Source organism: Wyeomyia smithii, chromosome 3 (assembly GCF_029784165.1).
Source record: "Wyeomyia smithii strain HCP4-BCI-WySm-NY-G18 chromosome 3, ASM2978416v1, whole genome shotgun sequence".
Classification (NCBI taxonomy): Eukaryota; Metazoa; Arthropoda; class Insecta; order Diptera; family Culicidae; genus Wyeomyia; species Wyeomyia smithii.
The window spans coordinates 105708285-105731294 of record NC_073696.1 but is presented as its reverse complement, the minus strand read 5'-3'; the positions used below and the strand labels follow the sequence as shown (position 1 = coordinate 105731294).

At 39.1% G+C, this 23010-nt stretch overlaps 1 protein-coding gene across 5 annotated transcripts in view; it reads right to left on the bottom strand.

Moving 5' to 3' along the window:
- LOC129731373 (coiled-coil domain-containing protein 170) overlaps positions 1 to 23010 on the bottom strand; it is a 111943-nt gene that overhangs the window by 15071 nt on the left and 73862 nt on the right. Inside the window, exon 1 of one of the 5 annotated variants that reach the window (XM_055691304.1) lies at positions 3128 to 3242. The exons of 1 other annotated variant lie outside the window; for it this stretch is intronic. Coding sequence is in view for 2 of the 4 variants with exons in the window: in XM_055691301.1 (XP_055547276.1) it covers positions 2618 to 2704 (87 nt within the window). In the remaining 2 variants the exon portion in view is untranslated. Of the gene's footprint in view, positions 1 to 249; positions 635 to 2617; positions 2816 to 3127; positions 3243 to 23010 lie in introns of those variants that run through there. 3 more of the 5 variants (XM_055691301.1, XM_055691305.1, XM_055691302.1) reach the window with 3 other exon arrangements.

Here is a 23010-nt window from a genome sequence, read left to right as displayed (position 1 = left end):
CTTCTGATCGGGATACTCCACGAAACTGCCGCATTTGGTAACGTCTAGTTTACCAGTTAGCAAAAATGAATGCATTAACCAACACTGTGCAACTGTGATTCCCCTGTGTTGGTAACACCTTGGAAAAGCGCAACAAAAAATAGGTTAACCTGACGGTTCTGAATGATATAGGGCGAACTAATTTTTGGTTCTCCTTTCAAGCAGGGCTCGTGTATTGTATACCAGCTCGGAATAAAGCAGTGTACTTACAATAGCAAAAATTGTAATTATAACTATATTTTCGAGTATGATGATTTATGTTTTTCTTCATGTAACATTTGTATAGCGGTTTTTCATCACTTCCTATTATCACTTTATTTTAATTTGAAAAGTTGACCTCATTATTCACAATGCGTATATTCGATTTCTTCATGGTAATCAGGCTTTAAAATAATTTAGATGTTTTAATCCATTTAGGCTGCTACTTAAAAATATTACTTCACTTCTTCACTATGCTTCCGCACTTAGAGTAACAGTCCATGCTGCCTCGAACGCTTTATCCAACCTAATAATGCTGCATAGTTTTCATTTATTATAATGGTATCCTTGCAAAACCACGGCAAAGTTTGATTCACAATATCGGAATTTTGCGCCAACGAATAACACCACTAACAAAACGAACGAACGCATAGTTTTAGGCTGGCGGAAACTCAACCACCTTCCGCCCGTCACAAACACATGCCCATGCAAATCTATTAGTTGCTATTGCTAATAATGCGCTTCGCTTAAAAGCCCCAAAGTTGAAACGAAACAAGTGTATTTTCTTTGCATTTTTCCAACCGTCCTCGATTCGAAATGGGCATTTTCATGCTATTCGAGTGCTTCCTGTTTACTGTTTACTGCCGAATTGCAACGGATCAGTGTGAGGGCAAATCAGGTGCTCTATAAAATTGAATCGATTTATAAACAATCTCACCAGCAACTAGTATGAATCAAATGTAATTCGCCTAATTCACAACCACTTCTATAGGCAAATTTCGCTTATGTAGTGATGCTTTTTATTTCTAGTTTCCAAGAAAATTCATTCAGCAATATTAAAGCAGTCGTTTTATAGCGGGGACTACGGTTCCACCCTGAAGCATAAAATAAACAAAATTGTAATCTCCTTGGAAACAGTACGAAAAAGGAATATCAAGCAGTACAAACAATACCTTGGAGTACCTACCTTTACAGCCCAGCTTGCGTAAAAGGTTGAGAAAAAAAAAACAATTCCATAAAGTGCTTTTTTGTCTTATGACTATGCAAACTTTGTGTCTAACAATGACATTGAGGCTTTTAGAAACAGCTTAGTGGAGGAGGTATACTGGGGAATGTGTACCGTAGAGGTTATTTTAATTGAAGCGCCATTTCTTAATTAAAGCATTACTTTTCCAAAATTCGATTTGTGAATATATATTTACTTCACTCATGTTGCAAAAAGAATTAAGCCTGCATCAAACCGCTGTAACTAAAATCACAGAACGGTTTTTACAGTTCGACACAAATGTACCTAGTTTGCCTTGACTTGAAAGAACTTTGACACTTAAGCAGCTATTTCTGTCTTCAGATAACTATTACCAATGGTTCATTCTGTCATATCTAAAAAATGATCATAACACACTTTTCAGAAGAAAAAAAGAAGAAAGAGTAGGCATGCTATAAGAGCTTAAATGTTGGATTGGAAATACAGGTCGGACTCGATTATCCGGAGACTCGATTATCCGGAAACTCGATTATCCGGAATTCGATTATCCGGAATTTTAGACTCGATTATCCGGAACTTTATTTTTTTGGTGTCCGTTATCAATTTTTATTTCGAAATTTTACCTTTACCATCCCTTCTGGCATATTTGTTACCATTTAAGTCACTTCCGGCATGTTTGGGACATGTTCGAATTAAGTGAAAATAATCAATGTCCAATTTATTTTTTTTGCTTCTTAAGATTTTACCCCGTTTCGCCTCAAAAGTAACTTCTGGTTACGCCACTGCATCATACAAGTAAAATAAAGAAAAGAAATATTTATTTTATGTTCGTTATTCGCAAAATTTCAGTATTTTTGTGTGATTCGATTATCCGGAAAACTCGATTATCCGGAATGAAATTTTTTTAGATGTTCCGGATAATCGAGTCCGACCTGAACTATAGAAAGAAGACTACAGTTCGGGTAGAAGAAAAAGAAAAACTCGCCGCGTGCTTGATGCACTCGAAAGCTGTCAGCTATCGAAAAGTACAATTTAAATTAGTTCAAGCTAGACGTTCTGTAACTATCCCACGTTGTTTTTATAATACCAAATTGATCAAACTTACTACTGACAACAACAACAACAAAAATTTAAGTTTATATTATTTGTAATGATGAACACTTATTTGACATTTGTTTCTGCCAACAATTATTCGTAAATGCAGTGGTTTTAGTAAAAAAGCAGATTGGCCATCATACGCGAGTTAAAAAAAACTTAAATGAGTTACGGACAATCCCCGTGAACACTACGATGTGGCTTACAGCACCTTAATTCATGATAGTTGAATGTACACCTTGGTCAAGAATTAATTGTTATACATAGTAGTTTTTTCACTTGTTTCACTTCTTGCCTCACCTCTTCTCCGGCGCACAAAATATCAAAAATTTCCCAATCACTTTCACTGTTTCCTGAGTTATCTTCGCCACTTTTCTTCTTCGACATGTTTCAGAATTGTAAAATTATAATCTTCGCACTTCTCACGGTCATCAATCACGCTTTAAACTATCTACAAAATCCGGTTGAACTCCGTCACACTTCTCTAACGCATTTGAACATGGTCTCCACTCTCATGGCCAGCATAATACTGATAAATCGATGGTAAACTTTCCACTGCTTGTTTCGTGAAAATACGACTTTCGTTTTCGCCCCAAGTACGGTGAACTTCCACTGTGTGTCTCATGGTGTGTTACTAGAATTCCTTTAAGTCTAAGACAGAATGAACCCCTTTTTTAAAGTATATCAACAAGAATTATTTAGCCTCCAAATCGACTCAATTAATTAAAGCTAGGAGGGCAGCCCTTGTGTCAACCGTAGCATAAGGTTAGAAAAATATATCCACATACACAGTCAGCCAACAATACTCACGTTGCAATCTTGAATAGTCTCGTTGTAGTTACAAAGCAGTGCTTAGCGCAATAGCTGTTGATATGAACGCTCGCAGGGATCCATCTGCTAGGGCGCATACAACCACACAAGAAACGGGAACAAAAAACAACTAACAAGCAGGAATGTCTGGTCGAAGCTCCAAGGAATTGTTTATTCCTTCGAGGGCGTTTCCAGGGAAATATTCGTTAAAGCACGCATGTAACCTAGTCTGATTTACCGTTTCCCCAATAAGAATTGTTAACTATACGTTTTTTCCGAAATGTAAAAATTGTAGTTTGACAGTACTGGCAGTAATTTCTTCACATTATGCATATCTGATTCTTTTATAAAACGAGAAAAAAAATACCAATAGTTATACAATCAATAACTAACTTAGACTTTCGTTAAAATCCAGTATCATCAAACTGCGAATATCCCATCCACTGCATGTACAACTCCAAATACCAGTGGAGAAGGAACTGAAGAATAAAATGCATCGCTGCTGTTGTTGATCTGGCACACAACAGGAATTAACTGCCCTACAAAAAGGGCGAATCGATCCGTTCGTTGCTGCACTTTGTTGGATAATCATGGCTCGGCCACAAAATGACCACTACAACCTAATTGACTTGCATTTTACCAGCATCCCATGCAAACCGATAACGGAGACGCCTACTTTGGAACATCGCCGAGAAAAACGAAAAGTGCGCTCTTTTTCTCCTTCTTTCTGGACCGTTAAAGGGAACAATAAAAAACCCGAAAAGGGCCCAAGCCTTTTCGTGCTGCATTCGTTACATGCGATGCAGGCCGGGGTCCGAAATAGGGCGTGTTTCAAAAGTGTATCATTCGAACAGGACTGCAGATTGCACTGGATGCAGCGTAAGGGCTCATCGTGAAGTTCGAAGAGCTCGGAGGCCAAGTGATAAATCAACTCGAATGCAGTTTTCGCATCGTTGTCCTCTTTCCTGGTGCATGTTCTTGCAGTGGTAGAGATTGCGCCTTTGGATGGAATTTCAGTGCGTGATTGTTCATGGGATGGCTGTATGCACTAAATTTAATTGTTGCGTTGAATGAGTACTATACCTACTTCTAATTACAACCATGCATAACTCATTTTGAAAAACAAACCAAATTATTTTTTCTCATGAGAGTGTAAACTTATTACGAAAAAATAGAGCACGTTTTTGGCCATAAAGATCGTCCCAGTAAAGCGGACATTAAATGAAGCAAATATTTGACACAATACTCACGGAATTTATTTGAACAATATTTTTCTTAAGGAAAATAGATTGATATTTCACTATTTGCCCAGAATCTTGCTTTGCTTGAATTTCAAGAAAGCACCTTTGCTAATTTTGTGGTAAGTATACCTATTTGTTGTGCTATTACATGATGCGAAATATTTTTAGAAAATAATCTTCCTAGCAAATATAGGGGAACTGTTCCATTATTTTTAAGCCCGTATATTCATCTCAAACAACATGAGAACATAATTGAGAACAGGAAAATAACGCATATTTTCATATTAAACCAATCTACTAATCCATGGAATGGATTCTTCTTAGTTCACTTTAGATTTCTCATAAAATAGAATCCTCAAAAACTAACTTGAAAGCTCTTAATTTTGATTTTTAAGTCGGGCATTTGAACTCGAAAACCCATTTATTTCAATCACTTACCTCAGAAAACAAAATCCGCGCATTGCTCTATACGGCTACAACGGGACTCGTTCAGCAGCCAATCAAAGGTTTTTTCATCACTAGCGGACCAGTTTTTATTTTAATCATTAAACAAAATAAATCACAACACTAAGAATACTTGAATCTTTGAAACCTAGGTTACCAATTTTACACGTAAACAACTATAGCGGATGCCTAGGTAACCTAATACGACGGTCTGCTGGTACGTTCATTCATGATAATGTGATTCATTCATGATTAACTAACAGTGTGATGAATATGGAGGCGTCGTGAAATGAATAATTCAGCAGTGATTTTAGTTTTGAGATGGATATGGAAGCGTTGTAAAAAATTGTTTTTATTTTACAAAATTCATGATAAATCTAGCTAAGTTTACTAAATATACAATACTGGGCGATTCCATACGAGCACGTGAGCGTGTTTTGTTTATTTGTTCAATGATTGCGTGAAAATTTGGTGTTTAATCTGTGCATTCTTTGTGAATATCGGCTTGAGGAGATGAATAATGGAACAAATACCCTAGTGAATCTAGTCGGGAACGACGGAAACCCGAAGTCGATTTTTTATCAATACTTCCTGCACATAAACAAAGTCAAGTTTCACACCCTTTTAGAGTTGAAATCTTAGTTGATAAAAAACAGGATTCCGTATAATATTTTTTTAACATCAATTATAAGCTAGTTTCAACATAGTGCAATTATAAATTTTATTACGTTCATGGAATAGAAAAGAAATACAGTCAAACCTCGATATAAGGCAACTTTATTTTTATGTTCGTTACGTTATATCGAGTTACGTTATATCGAAGCAAAAAAAAATTTTTTAATTTATGCAAGAATGTTTATGGTTACTCAAATATGCGCGAAAACCCATTTTCCACGACCTATCAGTATTTTTAAACCTTTCATACGCCCATTTAGAAATATTTTCAGAAGCAAAAAAAATTTTTTTTTTTCAATTGATACACAGGTTACTCAAAGATGCGTGAAAACCTATTTCCCATCTCCTATCAGTAATTTTAAACCATTCTTATGCCCATTTAGGACAACTTTCAACAAGCTAAAAAAAAATTTAAATTGATGCAAGACTGTTGGCGGTTACTCAAAGATACGCGAATACCTATTTTCCATCACTTATCAGTATTTTTTAACCTTTCTTATGCCCATTCAGAGAAAGTTTCAACAAGCAAAAATAATTTTTTTTTCTAATTGATGCAAGACTGTGAATTGTTACTGAAGGATACGTGAAAACCTATTTTCCATCACCTACTAGTATTTTTAAACCTTTCTTATGCCCATTTAGGACAATTTTCCCATTAGTTTCATTAATTATAAAACAAACTACAAACATTTTTTTGAAGCAATTTATACCCAAAAAACAGTTGCTGTATCATTTATTTTCAATTTCAATACATTTTCAAAGTTACGTTATATCGAGGTAAAAGTTACGTTATATCGAGGTTGCCTTATATCGAGGTAAGACTGTAATAAATTTTTCCTACAGGGTAAACAAAGAATGGCTTGCAAGTTAAATTTAAATATTTTTAGTGGATTCAACCTTTACTAAAAAGAAATCATATCAGTGTCTCGTTAATTGAAAACATCGAAAGCGTTTGCAAGTTTGCTTCGTGAAGAATCTAAACATTTCATGTGGAATATCACACTGGTACCCATTTGCTGTAGTTTGCTCATCCTAAATTTCAGTACGAGCAAAGAAAAAATTCAAGCAAATATTCGCTCTGTAGCGGATTTACTAGCAAAGAACGATATTAGACGAAGCAAATATTTTCTTAATTTTTTGTTTCGCGAAAATTCTAAATATACCGTAAGCCGGGTTCTCTCAGATGGTCTCGAGGTACGACGCTGGCCTAACAAGCCAGCCGTCGTGAGTGCGAGTCTCGGCTCGGGAAAGACTGTTAGTGTCAGTAGGATCGTAACGCTAGCCCCGCAATTGTCCTGTACACTAAACAGTTGGCTGTGAAGTCTGTGTATAAATAAAGAGAAGGTCGAGTTCCGAATCGGAATGTAGCACCAAGGCTTTGCTTTGCATTTACTGTAAGCCGGGGTGAGATTGTGCCATACAAACCCATTGTTTGTCAGCCATCTCATGGCGACAACAAGAGCAAACTTTCTTGAATAAGTTTCTTCGAATACTTAACCAAGAGAGACTAGTCTTCTGACCCGGAAGAGATGGTTGGCAAGTCACGGATGGATGGCACAATCTCACTTCCCTCTGGTACAATCGTACGCAACATGCAACATGTTCATCGGCACCTCGTCCCAGATGAGCTTCTTAAATTAAATATTAGTGCTGACTTTATGTTCGTTTATGGCCAACATATACATAAAAGTCCGAGGGATTAAGGTCCGGGGAGCTGAGATGCTACAAAGTCTTATCGAGAAAATAAGTCAAATTCTCCTGACACAACGCTCTGTTGAAAGTCGTAATGATCCTTCCCGTAGATGTCCTGATGGGTCGGTTCTACAATCTTTTCCAGAACCTCGGCGTGCACGGCGTTGATTTTCACGTTTTTCTCGATAAACACCAGTAGGAGCTTTCCATGCTTTGGAACCGCGGAATGTTTATTTGTGACGCTGGGATGCTGGCCAATGTCGGCGCCCACAGCCAATCATTTTGGATATTGTGCGGCTGTTGCATGACAAAGAGTTACTCATCAGAAAACACGAACTCTTGATTTGCGTGCCGCGAAAGTATCAGTTTGGCTCTGTACAGCCCCTTCTTCGTTGTAGCCTCCGTGAACCTCGCGTGTGGCTTGTATCCCAGGTCCTTCGTCGTGATGGTGTGGGCAGTCCCGATTGGCACATCCAGGTCAGCAGCTCCTTTGATAGCTACTAGCGTCCTCGAAGAACACGGCCGCCCGGATCTCACCCGGTTGGTATAGATGAGATTTCGCTGAACCCCGAGGGATTTCAACCACTGGAAAATGTCGCCTGGTCGCTCACCTGTCACAAACATCTTTACTGCGATGTCGTGGTACTCCTTCATCGTGCACGGTGAACAAACAGCAAACGACAAGATAGCAAGTCGAAACCGTGTGTGTCGGTTACCCTATATATGAGGCTAAAGTTGACACCAACACATATACACAGAATGCACATGGTGTACACCTTCACAACGATGAAAAGTTGTATTCAAACTTACTGAACACCCTGTATTAAATCATAAAAAGTAGAGTTTCTGTTTAAATTTATTTTCTGTTGAAACTTGACATTATTCCATAACATTTGATAAAAAAAATCTGAACGACGTGTAAACGGTCGCACACAAGACAAATGATAGGATAACATTCGCACATTGGAAAAATACCAACTGTCATTCGTTTGACGATGTTATTTTGTTTCATTTATATCTAGGGTAAGGAACGGCTCAAGCAGTCAGTGGCGCCTATTTTAATCAGTCGAAAAGAACGGGCCTCAAACTTCCAAATTTAGATTAATATTGAAAGTTTTAATGACGAGAAGTTTCAATGAACGGAAACTCTGATTAACTATCAGTTTTACGAATATATTAAATACCGTTCAACACAAAAAAATCCTTGAAAAAAAAAACAAATGATAAAAATTAACCAGAATTGCAGCTACCGTTGCAAATTCAACCATGTAATAAAACCTAAATTAATCCACCTAGCGGTCAGACCCAGCCTTTCTCATTCAATTTTTTATTTGTAACAATAGATTTACATGAACGCTTCAATCCAATAAATGCATATTCACTCTTTAGGTTCTAAAATATTGATGTTGTAATCTTTACATATAAAAATGCAGTCAAGTCTGTCTGTCTGTCTGATCCATATAGGCCCGAAAACTATCGAACCGATCGACGTGAAAATTTGTATGTAGGGGTTTTTGGTGCCGATAAAGGTTCCTATGATAGTTTGAGACCCCTCCCTCTTCTGGAAGGGAGGGGTCCCATACAAATGAAACATACATTTCTGCACAACTCAAGAACAAACCAAGCAAATGAAACCGAATTTGGCATGTGGATGTTTTAAGGGGTAACTAATATGTCCATAATAGTTGGATGAAACACAAATTTGTGCACATCTCGAGAACTAATCAACCAAATGGAACAAAATTTGGCAGGTAAATGTTTTTAGTGGTAACAAATATGTACATAATGGTTTGAAACCCGACTCCCTCTTCTATAAGGGAGGGATCCCATGAAAATGAAACACAAATTTCGCACAGCTCAAGAACCAATCAAGAAAATACAACCAAATTTGGTATGTGAATGTTTTTAGAGGTAACAAATATGTCCATAATGGTTTGACGCCCCTCCCTCTTCTGGAAGTACATGTTTCTTCACAAATTTCTGCACAACTCGCGAACTAATCAAGTAAATGGAACCATATTGGCAGGTGAATGTTTTTAGTGGTAACAAATATGTTCCATAATCGTCCTCAGACAACATTTTGGATTGTAAGATGGCAACTTCCGGTTTCTGGAAAACAACCGAAAATGGCCGATTTCCACCCAATATAATAATATCCGGATCTAGAATAATACACAGGAGCTAAAATCAACTACAGATAGCATTTTAAATTCTAAGATGGCGACTTCCGGTTTCTGAAAACAGCAGAAAATGACCAAATACCACCCAATATGAGTTTTTCTTTAACCAGTATGCCGTTCAAAATCCAGAAATTGTCTCCAAATGCCATTATGAAATCCAAAATGGCGACTTCCGGTGTCGGAAAAACAGCGGCAAAAGACCAAATACCACCCAATATGGGTATTTCCGGAACCGTAATGATGCACTGGAGCCACAAATCGACTTCAGACAACATTTTGGATTGTAAGATGGCAACTTCCGGTTTCTGGAAAACAGCCTGAAATGGACGATTCCTATTAAATATTAGTATTTCTGAAACCAGAAAGATGCACAGAAGCTAAAAATAGATCACAGACACAATCTTGAATTTTAAGATGGTGACTTCCGGTGTCTGGCAAACAGCCGGAAATGACCAAATACCATTCAATATGAATGTTTTCGAAGCCAGAACTACGCCCAAATGACAGAAATTGATTTCACAGGCAATTTTAAAGTCCAAAATGACGACTTTCGGCTTCTGAAAAACAGTCCAAAGTGACCAAATGTCACCCAATATGAGTGATTTTCTTTAACAAGTTTCCTAAATACCATTTTGAAATCCAAGATGGCGACTACCGATTTGTGAAAAACAGCCTAAAATAAACAAATACTATCCAGTATGAGTATCTCTGGAACCAGAATGATGCAAGGAGCTAACAATTGATCTCAGGCACCATTTTGAATTGCTAAATGGCAACTTATAGGCAACAGTCGGAAATGACCGAATAATACTCAATATGGATATCCGTAAACGTGATGATGCAGAGAAACCAAACATTGACCCTGGACACTATTTTGAATTTGAAGACGACCACTTTTAGTTTCTGGAAAACAACCAAAAATACCTCCCAATATGGGTATTTCCGGTGTCAGATTGAAGCCAGAAAGTCTGCTGATAATGACAGAATATCACCCAATATGAATATATTCAGAATAAAGGCGATGTACAGAAACCAAAAGACGAGGATGTTGTCATTTCGATAAAACCAATCATTTCAAACGATTTGTTATTTGACTTTGATCATATCCTATCATATCCTAACTAGCCCGCTCATCTGATAATAATAATCAAATCGATTGTGTAGTTTCTGAGGTAATAAAGTTTCGTGATTTTCACAAGTCGGCACGTTACAAATGAAGTTACAGTTCGATTGCAGTAAAATTCAATGAATGTTCTGAGGCAGCTAGACCATTCATTTGACACTAATTTTGTGGAAATCGGGTCGGCCATCTCTGAGAAAAGTGAGTGAGTACAAGTAGTCTTCGGAATATGTTCCTTTGCTTAGCTGGATTTCACATTTTTAAACATAACAGGCAAAGTAATAGTCCGATTGCAAAACAAATCAATAGGGTCTTATGGGGCAATTAGACCTTCCATTTGACACTGATTTTATGAAAATCGGTACAGCAATCTCTAAGACACATGAGTGAGATTAAACAGTCTTCACAACACGTTTCTTTTCATAACTTTTGTACCACAAGTTCAATCTTTATGAAATTCAAAACTTCAAACTTCAAAACTTTCAAAGAATTTCCTAGGTAGCCCGTTCTTTTGAGACCGATTTTGTTCAAATCGGTTGTGTAGTTTCTAAGATATTGATGTTTCATGATTTTCACATTTCTAAACATAACCTCTAAACTAAAAATCCGATTACAATAAAATTCAATAGGGTCTTATGGGGCAACAAGACCTTCCATTTGCAATTAATTTCATGAAAATCGGTCCAGCCATCTCTGAGAAAAGTGAGTGAGAATAAAAATCTGCACATACACACACACACACACACACACACACTCACACACACACACTCACACACACACACACACACACACACACACACACACAGAAAATGCTCAGCTCGTCGAGCTGAGTCGAGTGATATATGCCATTCGGCCCTGTGGAGCACTTTTATACTTTCGGTTTTGTAAGTGATTGCTATACCTTTCTAGGAGAAAGGCAAAAATGATAACGTGTAAAATTTATCTTAGAGGCTTTTCAGAAGATACTATGAGCGAAAGCCACACATTCAAGCGAAATTGTTTCTCATCCTTATGCAAGTTTGCAATAGCAGCATGCTGTAGCAGTGTTGCTGGAAAAATTCAATGGTGAGCCGTTCGTCAGGCAATCAATCAGTTTGGAATGAATAACTTTTTCTACAAGCATCGTAGCGCCTTACGATCTTCAAAAGAGTTTTTCCCAGGCACATTTCCTACAAATATTTTGTATCGATTTGTTTTTAGGAACCAACTGGACATCTCTAGAAAATAATTTTTGAAAAACAAATGGATTTTCCCATATAAAATCGTATGGAAACTTAAATAATCAGGCGCAAAAATATAGTTCTACCGATTGATATAAAAAGTGGCACAGTTGTTCTAGGAACGCGAAAAGTACATGGGAGCTAACTTTTATTTTTTGTTCCACCCTGGCTTATATTTGTATTTCACCTCACACATTTCGTCTCATACACAGGAGGCGTCATAAGCTGCTTAAGATATGTTCTCTACTCTACTTAATTCTATTTCTATTGAAAAATATTTTTACAAGATCAATGATATAAGTAGTTTCTAAAATCTCCGCTCACAACATGCGTAATTCTCATCTCTAGAAAAAAAGTCAAAATACGTTTCGGAGAAAACATGTCGTTCAACAATGTAGTTAGACAGTGAGCCAAGCCAATGTCAGCAGAAAAAGAAGACGATTATTGTAGTGAAATATTGTTCTACCGTGAACATTTATAAGCCTGATCCTAGATGGAGAAATGTAAGCCTGGTTCCAAATAAAGAAAAGTAAGTACTGAAAAGTTAAGTTCAAAGTTTTTTTCAGTTTCTACATTTTCAAGGAAAAATCCAATTCCAATGCAGTATAGTTTTAAGGTTGTAGTGTGTAGAAGCCACCACGTGGCCGACATGACTTGGAAATAGTTAATGCGTTACCCCTGAAAACACTGTCTTATGATTCTATCACCATGACAAACACGTGGATATGTTTTCACAAGTGACGCATTAACTGTTACCGAGTGATATACCTTTGAAAATTCGAAGTTGACCACGTGGTGGTTCGAACTCGGTCATGGTTTCAAAACACTTTAATAGTAATTTAAAATCATAAACCTCTTGGCAACTTACTTTACAAATGCATCTAACGTCTGAGAGGCAATTCGATGTTAAGGTTGGAAAATTTCAGTTTGTTTTATGAAAATAGATCTACATAACCATTTTTCTGCCTATGCGCATCTCATAGTTACCAAACAGAGAAACCACATATATTTTTTACAAGTTTTTGGCAATACAAACGAAATAGGTCTTGGTGAAAAGTGTAAATTTAGCGACACTGAAGAGATGAAAATGTAAATTAATAAGGCTGAGAGTCCGGCACGAGAAGAATATGATTCCTCCCAATCCGCAACACGATACAACGTAGTATTTTGTTGCGGGGCAAAGAGCCTCACTGTTGGCCAACACGAAATGAGAGTCATTTTTTATACATTCGTATTACGTATGGAATATTTTTTTGCGTTTTGCGAAACTGGGAAAATGACAAAGCTTGAAAAAAGGTACAATATGGGTCTGACATAATCATCACGCACGAAGGCGAGATCGGGATCGCTTATGGTGGAACGATATACTGCCGCATAGTTGTCTTATGTTCTACACAAACTTTATGCACGCTGGGACAAATATACTTGGAACGGCAATATAGGAGCCATAACTGGCCGATTTTGTATTTCCAAAGGCACGAAATTTGGAAAAAAAAGGTAGTGCATCACCTGTAAAATCATATCCTGTTGTCAGCATCACCACAGCAACTGCCGCTTTTTGAATTCAAGCTTATTTAATCATTGGTTTATAATTGAAAAGATAAGCTACTAATTGTTGAAGAGAGAAAAGATGAACTAATTATTACAGATATTAGTGTTTAAGATCTGTTTAGTGAGAGTAAAAATGCAAGCTTTAAATAACAAATTCTGCTTCGAAGCTATCAACTTGCAACTGGACACTAAGACGCCAAGTTCCTGTCAAGCAAATAGGAGTATCGGTAGAAACCCCGAAGTGATAGAAAAGCCTGACGCTCAAAACGTATGAGTAGCAGGAATCCTTAAAACAGTTTTGGATCAACCTCAAATTTCAAGGGAAAATTCAACTATATTTTGTTTTAATATATAGTTTGGTGTTTGTTTATTTGCTTTGTTTTTTGTCTATTTTCCAAATTATTAAACATTATTTAAAAAGCACTTGAAAACGGATTCTTTTAAAAAGTTAATCATCGTATACTTTTTGATTTTACATTACATGGCTGAAATCATTTAACTTCATTTCAATACAGTTATTCTTAACAAAATTTGGCATATGGTCGACCGTTGATAGTTGAAAAATTCGAAATTTTTCAGAGCTCTTTTGTTAGAATATGATGATTATGTCAATAAATGGCATTCAATTAAATTTAAAAACACTGCATGACTGAGAATTTGTTCATACATACAGAGTGATTGGTTCCTTGTTGGAAGTATTCAGGGGCTGATTAAGGGTACCGTTTGATGAAAAAAGGGTCTAATTGTTGAAAATGAAAAAAAAAACCTAATAGTAAGAACTAAGTAATTTTCAACCAGAAATTTTAAAATAGAAATTTCACAAAATAACTAAACGATCAGAAAAAAACATTCTTGACCGTAAAATTTCGAGGGTATACCAACTAATCAGAATTTGACCACTTTGTTCTGAAACGTCCCACAATATTTGCAAAATGTATTGAAGTTTTAGGTTAAATATATATTTCCGTTCTTACACAACTTATGTAATCAAAATTGATGAGATGATATGATCATTCAGTTCCCAGTATTATGGGCCACTGTCTGACTCTACCAGAATTATGGGCCAATACACCCATTAGGTATTAGGCGACAGACGTAAACTTTTTTGTTTCAAAGAGATCAACTTCCAGAGTAACGCTTAAGGATATGCTGCGATATTATAAGGATAATGAATCAATTTTGATAATAGATTATTGTTTCTGTTGGCTTAGGCATTTTCCAAAGTTTTTGTTTTTCCCATACTTCGAAAATTCATATGTTTTGATAACTCTGTCGGTATGAGCAGTCTGACCTGGATTTCCTATACAGTTAACTTTCTTTTCGGGTTGGAAAATGGCTGCCTTGAAGCATAAGCGTAATTAATAACTGTGGAAATGCTGAATGAACACTACGTTGAGAGTCAACAAGAGAAATATTCTACAACATAAATTACCAACAGTACATTACAGTGAGCAAAGCTTAGGAATTACTGTTCTGCGAGATTTATTGATTTTAAAGCAAGATTATAACAATCCAGAACGAACAAGTGCCAGTTTCTTTTTAAAATAACGATACATGAATATATTTGAGAGTTATGCTCATTAGTGCAGGGATGTCCCACAAAAGACATGCAGAGAAACATTGTTTACGTTCCATGAAACTTCAATTTGACTATCAAAAGTTATTGACATACGTTAGAAACCAATAACCAGCTTTATGAGCCAAAGTTAAGCAACGCATCAAATACGACATTCAGTGCGTATATTTCGTACTGGATGTATGTATTCTAATTCATTGTATTCCCATTTATTTTATTGAATAAAGCGATGTTTTTCAAGAATTCTGGCCTTATTTTCCACGACTGACTTTTTGCTTATTCAGTGAAAACAATAACATATTATTAGCTGATGGAAACCTCATTAGTGCTGGGGGTTCGCATAAAAGACACGTTCACGCTCATCAAACTTCAATTTGACTATTAAAAGTGATTGACCCACGTTAGAAAGCAATGTAAAGTAATGACTACTCCATAATACTGCAGTAACTGTAATAATGACACACCAAAACAAACATTATCATACACAAACAATATAACGAAATCGTCAAAGGATCGATTCACCCCGACATTGTGCATTGCTCAGCTTCATTATTCACTTGAATTTTGCCGTTGCACTATACCTCTGGCAAGTTGTACCACCCATCACGCATGCCTCCCTGATTGCTAGGGCATCGTATTGACGTCATTTCTGATATCAATGTGTAAATTTTATGATAGTCATAATTTTCACTGATTTACGTAGAAATATGACACCTGCTGCCATGCGTTTACTTGGTGTCACGAGTAGTAGAAGGTTCCTAGCTACTTGAAAACGTACTAACCGGTTTGCGTTACTCTGGAGCTGTTCTGTTCCCCTTGTGTGGAATCGTACAAGTTCGAGTGAAATTCAACTGCGACACGAAACAGCTCGAGACATGCTCGGCTGTAGCCGATCCTGAGGGTAAGAAATATATCTCAAACAAACGTGTCTCGCAATCATGCCTCAAGGGAAGAAAGACATGGCAAATTTTCAACAAGTTGAAGAAGTTGAGTGCGAGTCGTTGAGTATCACCTCGCATGACATCCTGGTTTGTCGTTTGATCCATTCGTGAAGAAAGAAACAAAAGCCACGTGAGGTCTCGTCACAATCTTCTTAGCATGTTGTTGTACAGTGAGTGAGAGCCGTCTATCCTTCATTTTCTGAGACAAATAGTGTCGTGGGACTCGTGGGACAAAGAGTTTCGCACAACAATTAACAAACGTGGAATGAGAAAGATGTAGCTCGTTTCTATTTTTCCCGCAAATGGAGGCAGTGCGACACCATCGACTGCTGCCTAGAATGGATGGATGGCTAGCGGCACTTCTCACAATTTGTAGTACCTTCACACAACGTAAAATTACCGTTTTTGGTCTTCCGTGTATGCAGCTTTTTCCGCGGGTCGCATGCATCTAGAAAGAAGTTTTTCGTTTTTGATTGCGAAAACGGAACGCGCTGGAAAATGGTAAATGGTAAATGGTATCTTTGAAACTGCTTATCATCAAGAAAGTGAGTCGTAGGGTCATGGACGACTTGTAGAACAATTAAAAAGTGGAATCTAGAAAGAAAAACATGCATATTGAACGGCATGTTTCTCGAGGAATAGAAGTTGAAGATTAGTGTAAATTGCTTACAACTTACGGAAACCAATCAACCAATGAGACACATTTGTTTCACATGTGAATTTTCTGCAGAAATAGATCTCAAAAGTGTATATCCTCTTTCAAATATGAAAAAAAATAATCGAAAATTGACTTTCTGGGACTTAACGGTTTAGTGATTGGAATAGTCATTAACGGTTTAGGAAGTGGAATAGTCATACTTGAACATCTACGTCATGCAATCTATGTAAAAACTAATTTGGAAGTGATTTCTAAATTTGGTTTTTGGTTTCAAATCTTACCTTCTGATCCTGGGAGTTTAATTTTTTTAACGTGGGACTACGTCTTTGTTTTTAATACTGGGGTGCATTCTGTAAAAATGGAAATGAACCATTCTGTATGATAGTATGATCTATATCAATATGAAAAAGATAGTCTCCCATTCCCAATAGGTCAATTTATGTTTGCTTCCATGAGGTTAGACTTATTTAATGTCTCGAAGGTAAAGGTTTTTTGAAAAGTTTGAAACAACTTCTTCTCTTGCACAATTTCTAAGCCCGCTGTTAGAGCGTAATAAAAACTGATGCGTCGTTCATCAAGAAGAACCCTAAGGGCGAAGACACGGTGTTCTGGCCGGATTTGACGTCGACCCACTACTCGAAGCGATCGTTGGAGGAGGGCGATCGGAGGTTGGTGGGCTGAATATCGATGTGGCACCGAAGTCGGCGAATCCCCCAACGTCCCCCAGCTGCGTCCCATCGAGAATTTCCGGGCAAACTTGAAGCGCAAGATCTATTCTAACAATTTTGTCGCGAAAACGGAGAAGGAATAATAAAAAAAACGAAGACAGACCTTAAAAACATACCTACACGTATGTTTTCGTCCACCATGGCGAATGTTCCGGTTAACTGCCGGAAGGCCGCTCGCAAGGGCGTGATTTTTTTTACAAATAAGATAATATAAATACCATTAATGAGAAATTTATCCAACTCAATTATCTGTCTTAGTTTTTTTTTTCATCGCCATCTGACAAAAATCCATTTTTTACCGCAAACAATATAAGGAATACCGCTATTGAGAAGCGGCATGCTTATTATTCATCCGTGCTTGTGTATAATATGATTCAACCCGGTTTTTTTCTCACGCTTACTGCTTTACTATGCCGGCACGTTCCTCCTGCGATATTTCGCCAATTATAAGTCGCTGAAGAAGTTTTGTTAGGCCTCCTCATAAAAAAACCTAAATTAATCCACCTAGTGGTCAGACTTAGCCTTTCTCATTCAAACTTATTATTTGTAAAAATAGATTTACATGAATGCTTATATCCAGGTTCATTAAGCAGACAGTATGTGAAGTAAAGAGAGCGAAAAATAAGCGAACTGGAAATATGATACAGATTTGGAAAAATATACCGCATCCCGACGGGACTTGAACCCGCAATATCCCTGTCTCCGGCATGGTGTTTTGACCAATTAAACTACGGGGGACGGTGGTACTGTTCCACAATAAAATATGAAATTTGACGTAATGTTAGTGCTTAAGAAATAGCGAAATAAAAGCAATGACTCTTAATTTCGAACAATTCAATCACGAACGATACCGGAAACGTTCAAATAGTACGATACCACATTTAAATCATGTTGAGGCCATATATATTGATCAAAGCAGGTATAGTTTTGAATAGTCTTTGAATTTCTTTTCGTTCCAAAACTTTTGAACCACATATCAAATTGTTATGGAGTTTGTTATTTGTAAGTTTGAGAGATGACTCGTTTGTATGACACTAGTTATGTTCAAATAAATCGTGTAATCTTTGAGAAAAAAGACTTCGGTTGTTTTAACAATTTAATACATAACGGTTGCTTAAGTTCAATTATAGTCAAATGAAAAGGGAATGTATAGGGCAGCCAACATTTGAAACCACGTGTTCAATCATAATTCATCAGTTAACCCTTAACTAGCCCGTTCGTCTTATATCAATATTGTTCAAATCGGTTGTGTAGTTTCTAATATAATGAAGTTTCGTGATTTTCACATTTCGATACATTACAGACAAAGTTACAGTCCGATTACAGCAAAATTCAATAGGGTGTTATGAGGCAGCTAGACCTTTCATTTGACATTAATTTTGTGGAAATCGGTTCAACCATCTCTGAGAAAAGTAAGTGAGTTTATGTAGTCTTTGGAATATGTTTCTTTTCATACCTGGATTTCACATTTTTAAACATAACAGGCAAAGTAATAGTCCGATTACAAAACAAATCAATAGGGTCTTATGGGGCAGCAAGACCTTCCATATGACACTGATTTTATGAAAATCGGTCCAGCCATCTCTGAAAAACATGAGTGAGATTAAATAGTCTCCAGTACACGTTTATTTCCATAAATTCTGAACCACAGGTTAAATCTTTATAAAATTCAAAAGTTAAGGGTTTTTAGGTAGCCCGTTCTTTTGAAATTAATTTTGTTCAAATCGGTTGTGTAGTTTCTGAGATATTGATGTTTCGTGATTTTCACATTTTTATACATAACCTCGAAACTAAAAATCCGATTACAAAAAAATTCAATGGGGTCTTATGGGGCAACTAGAGCTTTCATTTGCAATTAATTTCATTGAAATCGGTCCAGCCATCTCTGAGAAAATCGAGTGAGATTGGGAGAGCGTTACATACACACACACATACACACACATACACACACACATACACACACACATACACACACATACACACACACAAACACACACACATACAGAAAATGCTCAGCTCGTCGAACTGAGTCGAGTGATATACGACCTCCGGCCCTTTTGAGCACTTCTATACCTTTAGTTTTTGCAGTGATTGCTATACCTTTCTAAGAGAAAGGCAAAACTGTAAGATGCACTTATTTTGGTAAGAGGAAATCACACCAAAGGATTATAAAATTCAGCGTAAATGGAGAGTAAGTTGTGAAAAAACCAATGCTTAAGTCCTTTTTTGGACATCGAACGGTCTGATTCTACTAAGATTCGAACCCACGACCATCGGTTTGACAAAGCGGATTCTGTAACCTTCGAGCTGCGCAGCGTCTTAAGGGGTTATATACCTTTTTAGTTTTCAAAAACCCGGAAAATTTTTTATTACATTATCATCAAATACAACAACTTGAGAATATTTCCACAAATTTTCATAAAGATCTGAGCAATAAGAAGAAAGTTAGAGCAATTTGCAACGCGCCTCGCCACGGCCGCATAAGCTAAACTTGAAACTTTACACGCGATTATCTCGGAATAGTTTTTTCCGGAAAATGACTTTGCCGTGATCCTGATTGCGGGAAAACTACTGAACCGATTTCCTTCATCTTTTTTTTTTTAAATTTTAGGTATAAAATTCGCCGGTCCTTGAACGATCGCTTTTTTAAACATACAGTTACATTTTGCCGCAAAAAAATTTTTAATGCAATTTTTTGCGCTCAAAACGTGCATTTTTTGGGAAAAACGTTCCCGTTTGCACTGAAAATAAAATACTCATCAAAGCGATCGTTCAAGGACCCGGCACACTTCTAAACTAATAAAATAATATGAGTTTTTTGATTTCGGTTGATCCGCTGAGTCTCTATCAGGATCACCGCAAGCCTCTGCAAAAAAATAGCGTTTCGGGGAAACGGCCATTACTCCAGTAATAATTGGTATATCTCAAAACCAAACGTATTTTCTTGTTGTTGATAAACTGTACTTTCGGAAAAATCTCACTTTGATGCAATGAAAATAGTGCTATGCACTTAAAAATAAACTCAAACTTCCCTCATTTTTCTCGACCAAAAAGGTATATAACCCCTTAACATGAGACCATCATTGGGGAACAGTATCGACTTCAATTCATGCGATTACGCCGAGCACAGTGCAAAAAACGACCACCATACGAGTAGAGGCACGAACAAGTGATTCTACTGCATGACAATGCTCGGCCTCATCTGCTGAAGTCGTTTAAAGTTACAAAGAAACGCTCAAATAGGAAATCCTACCTCACCCGCCATATTCCCCAGATATTGCGCTGTCAGATTATTTGTTGTTCCGACCGATGGCGCATAATCGGCGCTGATTAGGAGTTCTGCTCATATGAAGGCATCAAAAATTTATTTTTATTTTAACGGTTCTCGAGCTCTGCCAGAAAGATGGGACAAAATTAAAGCTAGCAATGGGCAACTCCTAGGGCAACACTATGAGTGATTCATAGGTAAATATTTCTTGAAAATAAAGCTGCATTTTTATTTAAAAACAACAGTTGCGCACCTAACAAATGGGTCATTCCATGCGAAGTAACCAGGCAGAGCTGCATGCCACCACGGGTCGGCGCGTGGCGACCGCCGAGGTCACGTTATATGAGAGCGACCGCTGACAGTACCTAACAGCCCCGGACCAGCAGCGGGAGATTGCCTAGGGGTGGTGAGGGTCGGACACTGGGCCGTCGACTCCTCGTAAATGCCACAATTACCCGGAAGCATCTCTGACGGAGCGAGTAGTGCCACTCCCATCAACCAAATGCACTCCCTCGCCCATTGGGGCCGACACCAGTAAGGTCCCAATTATGGCAACTGGCAGCGAACGAAACGGATTCGAGACGATAAGGAACCATGACCAAGGGCTGGCACCTGCATCGAGCTCCCTTAGTAAAGTCGCGTGACAGCGGCTTGAAACGGCGAGATGGTACCCGGTGCAGGGGTCTCCGTCCCGTAAAACCTGGCAGGCCTTCCAGTACGTTCCGCGTCCATTGCCTGGTGGGAATCAGGCAGAAAAGGATCAGATGGGGGGAACTAGTCCTAGGACAAGATGCCCGTTTCCTGACTTACGCGGGCGGGGGCGTCATAGTGCTCATAAGGTGCTATGGCGACCACCCTTACCCAGGGCCTCACTGCTTCGGCATAGATTACCATGGGACCATACGAGCGACTTCTCATCTATGGACAAGGATAGCGGCTGGAAGGGGGACCCAATTAACAAAAATGAGCTCAAAAAACCAAAAAGAGACGGGTGCAGAGGAGTTACCAAATCCCTTCGCACGAGGTGGCATCCAGCGGTCTCCGCAGAAGAAGGCGGAGACGGATGTGGCGAAGTCTGGAGTTGGGAAACCGGCGAATCCGTCGGTGTCCACACCAGACATCTCGGTAGACGGTCCCTTGCTAGTCAAGGCCGTCGAAAGGCGCATGGACACGCGGCCAAGAGTGGCAGCGTTGTCCGAGCAACTCGACGCTATAATCGAGTTCTCGGCGAATAGGCGGAATATCGCTGGCGGCCTGAAGCAGAGCCTCCTCCTGCTTTGGGCCACTATTGATGAAGCCAGGAAGGAGCACGAAGAACTCCTAGCTCGGGTGAAAGCGGCCGAGAAAGAGTTAAGGACCAGAAGGGCAACTGCATCTAAAGAGGTGCAGACAGACGCCCTCTCGTTCGTGGCGGTCTGCTCTACAGGGCAGGTTGCTAAGCGAACGAGGTAGTCCCCGGGGGAAGCGGCACCCGGGAACCCCAAGAAATGGTAGGTTGCGCTACTCCCACGGGAGAACACACCAACCGGTTCAAGGTCCACCGCGGAAACGGCACAAGTGGAGGCTACGGGCAACCCTTGGACTACTGTAGAGGGTAGGAGGCGTCGGGAAGGTGCGACGCGCCAAGACGGCGGAGTGGCCAGTGGACCGAAAAAGGTCAAAAAGGCGCGGAGTAGGGGTGATGCCCTCATACTCAAGACGGACGGGTCGAAATACTCAGAAGTCTTGAAGAAGATGAGGGGGGAAACCCAGCTTAAGGATCTGGGGGCGGATGTGCGTAGTATCCGCCGATCTCGCACTGGCGAGATGATACTTGAGCTCCGGAAGGACGCCAAGAACAAGGGGGCTACCTATAAAACGGTAGCTGAAAAGGTCCTAGGGAAGGAGGTGCAAGTGCGGGCACTCACCTCAGAGGTGACTCTCCAGCTTAAAAACCTGGACGAAATCACCGAGGGGTGTGACATTGCACAAGCCCTCAAAGCGAAGTGCGGGGTGGAGGTGGCTAAGGAGTCAATCCGCCTCCGCAAAGTTCCGGTGGGGACCCAGATAGCTACCTTCCGACTACCGTCGGCGGATGCTAACCTGGCCCTGAAAGAAGGCAAGTTGAAGGTCGGCTGGTCTGTATGTCCTCTGGGCATACTACAGCAACCAGACATTTGCTTCCGGTGCTTTGAGGGTGGACATAAGTCCTGGACCTGCAAGGGGCCCGATAGGAGCCAGTTGTGCAGGCGATGTGGAGGTGCAGGCCATGAAGCGAAGGACTGTAGGGAGTCTCCCAAGTGTATGGTATGCTCCAGGAAACGGGACGCCAAACACTTTATGGGAGGCCCCAGGTGCCCAGCCAGTAAGCCGGCTGCGAAACCACGGGCGTAAGGGTGACGCAACTGAACCTGAACCATTGCTTCGCGGCTCAGCAGCTGCTACATCAAGCAGCCACTGAGTCGTTGTCGGACATCGCCATCATATCGGACCCCTACCGCATCCCTCCCGGAAACGGTAACTGGGTTGCGGATAGGTCCAGTATGGCGGCCATATGTACGACGGGCAAGTTCCCGGTTCAGGAGGTTGTCTCAACCTCAGAATAAGGGT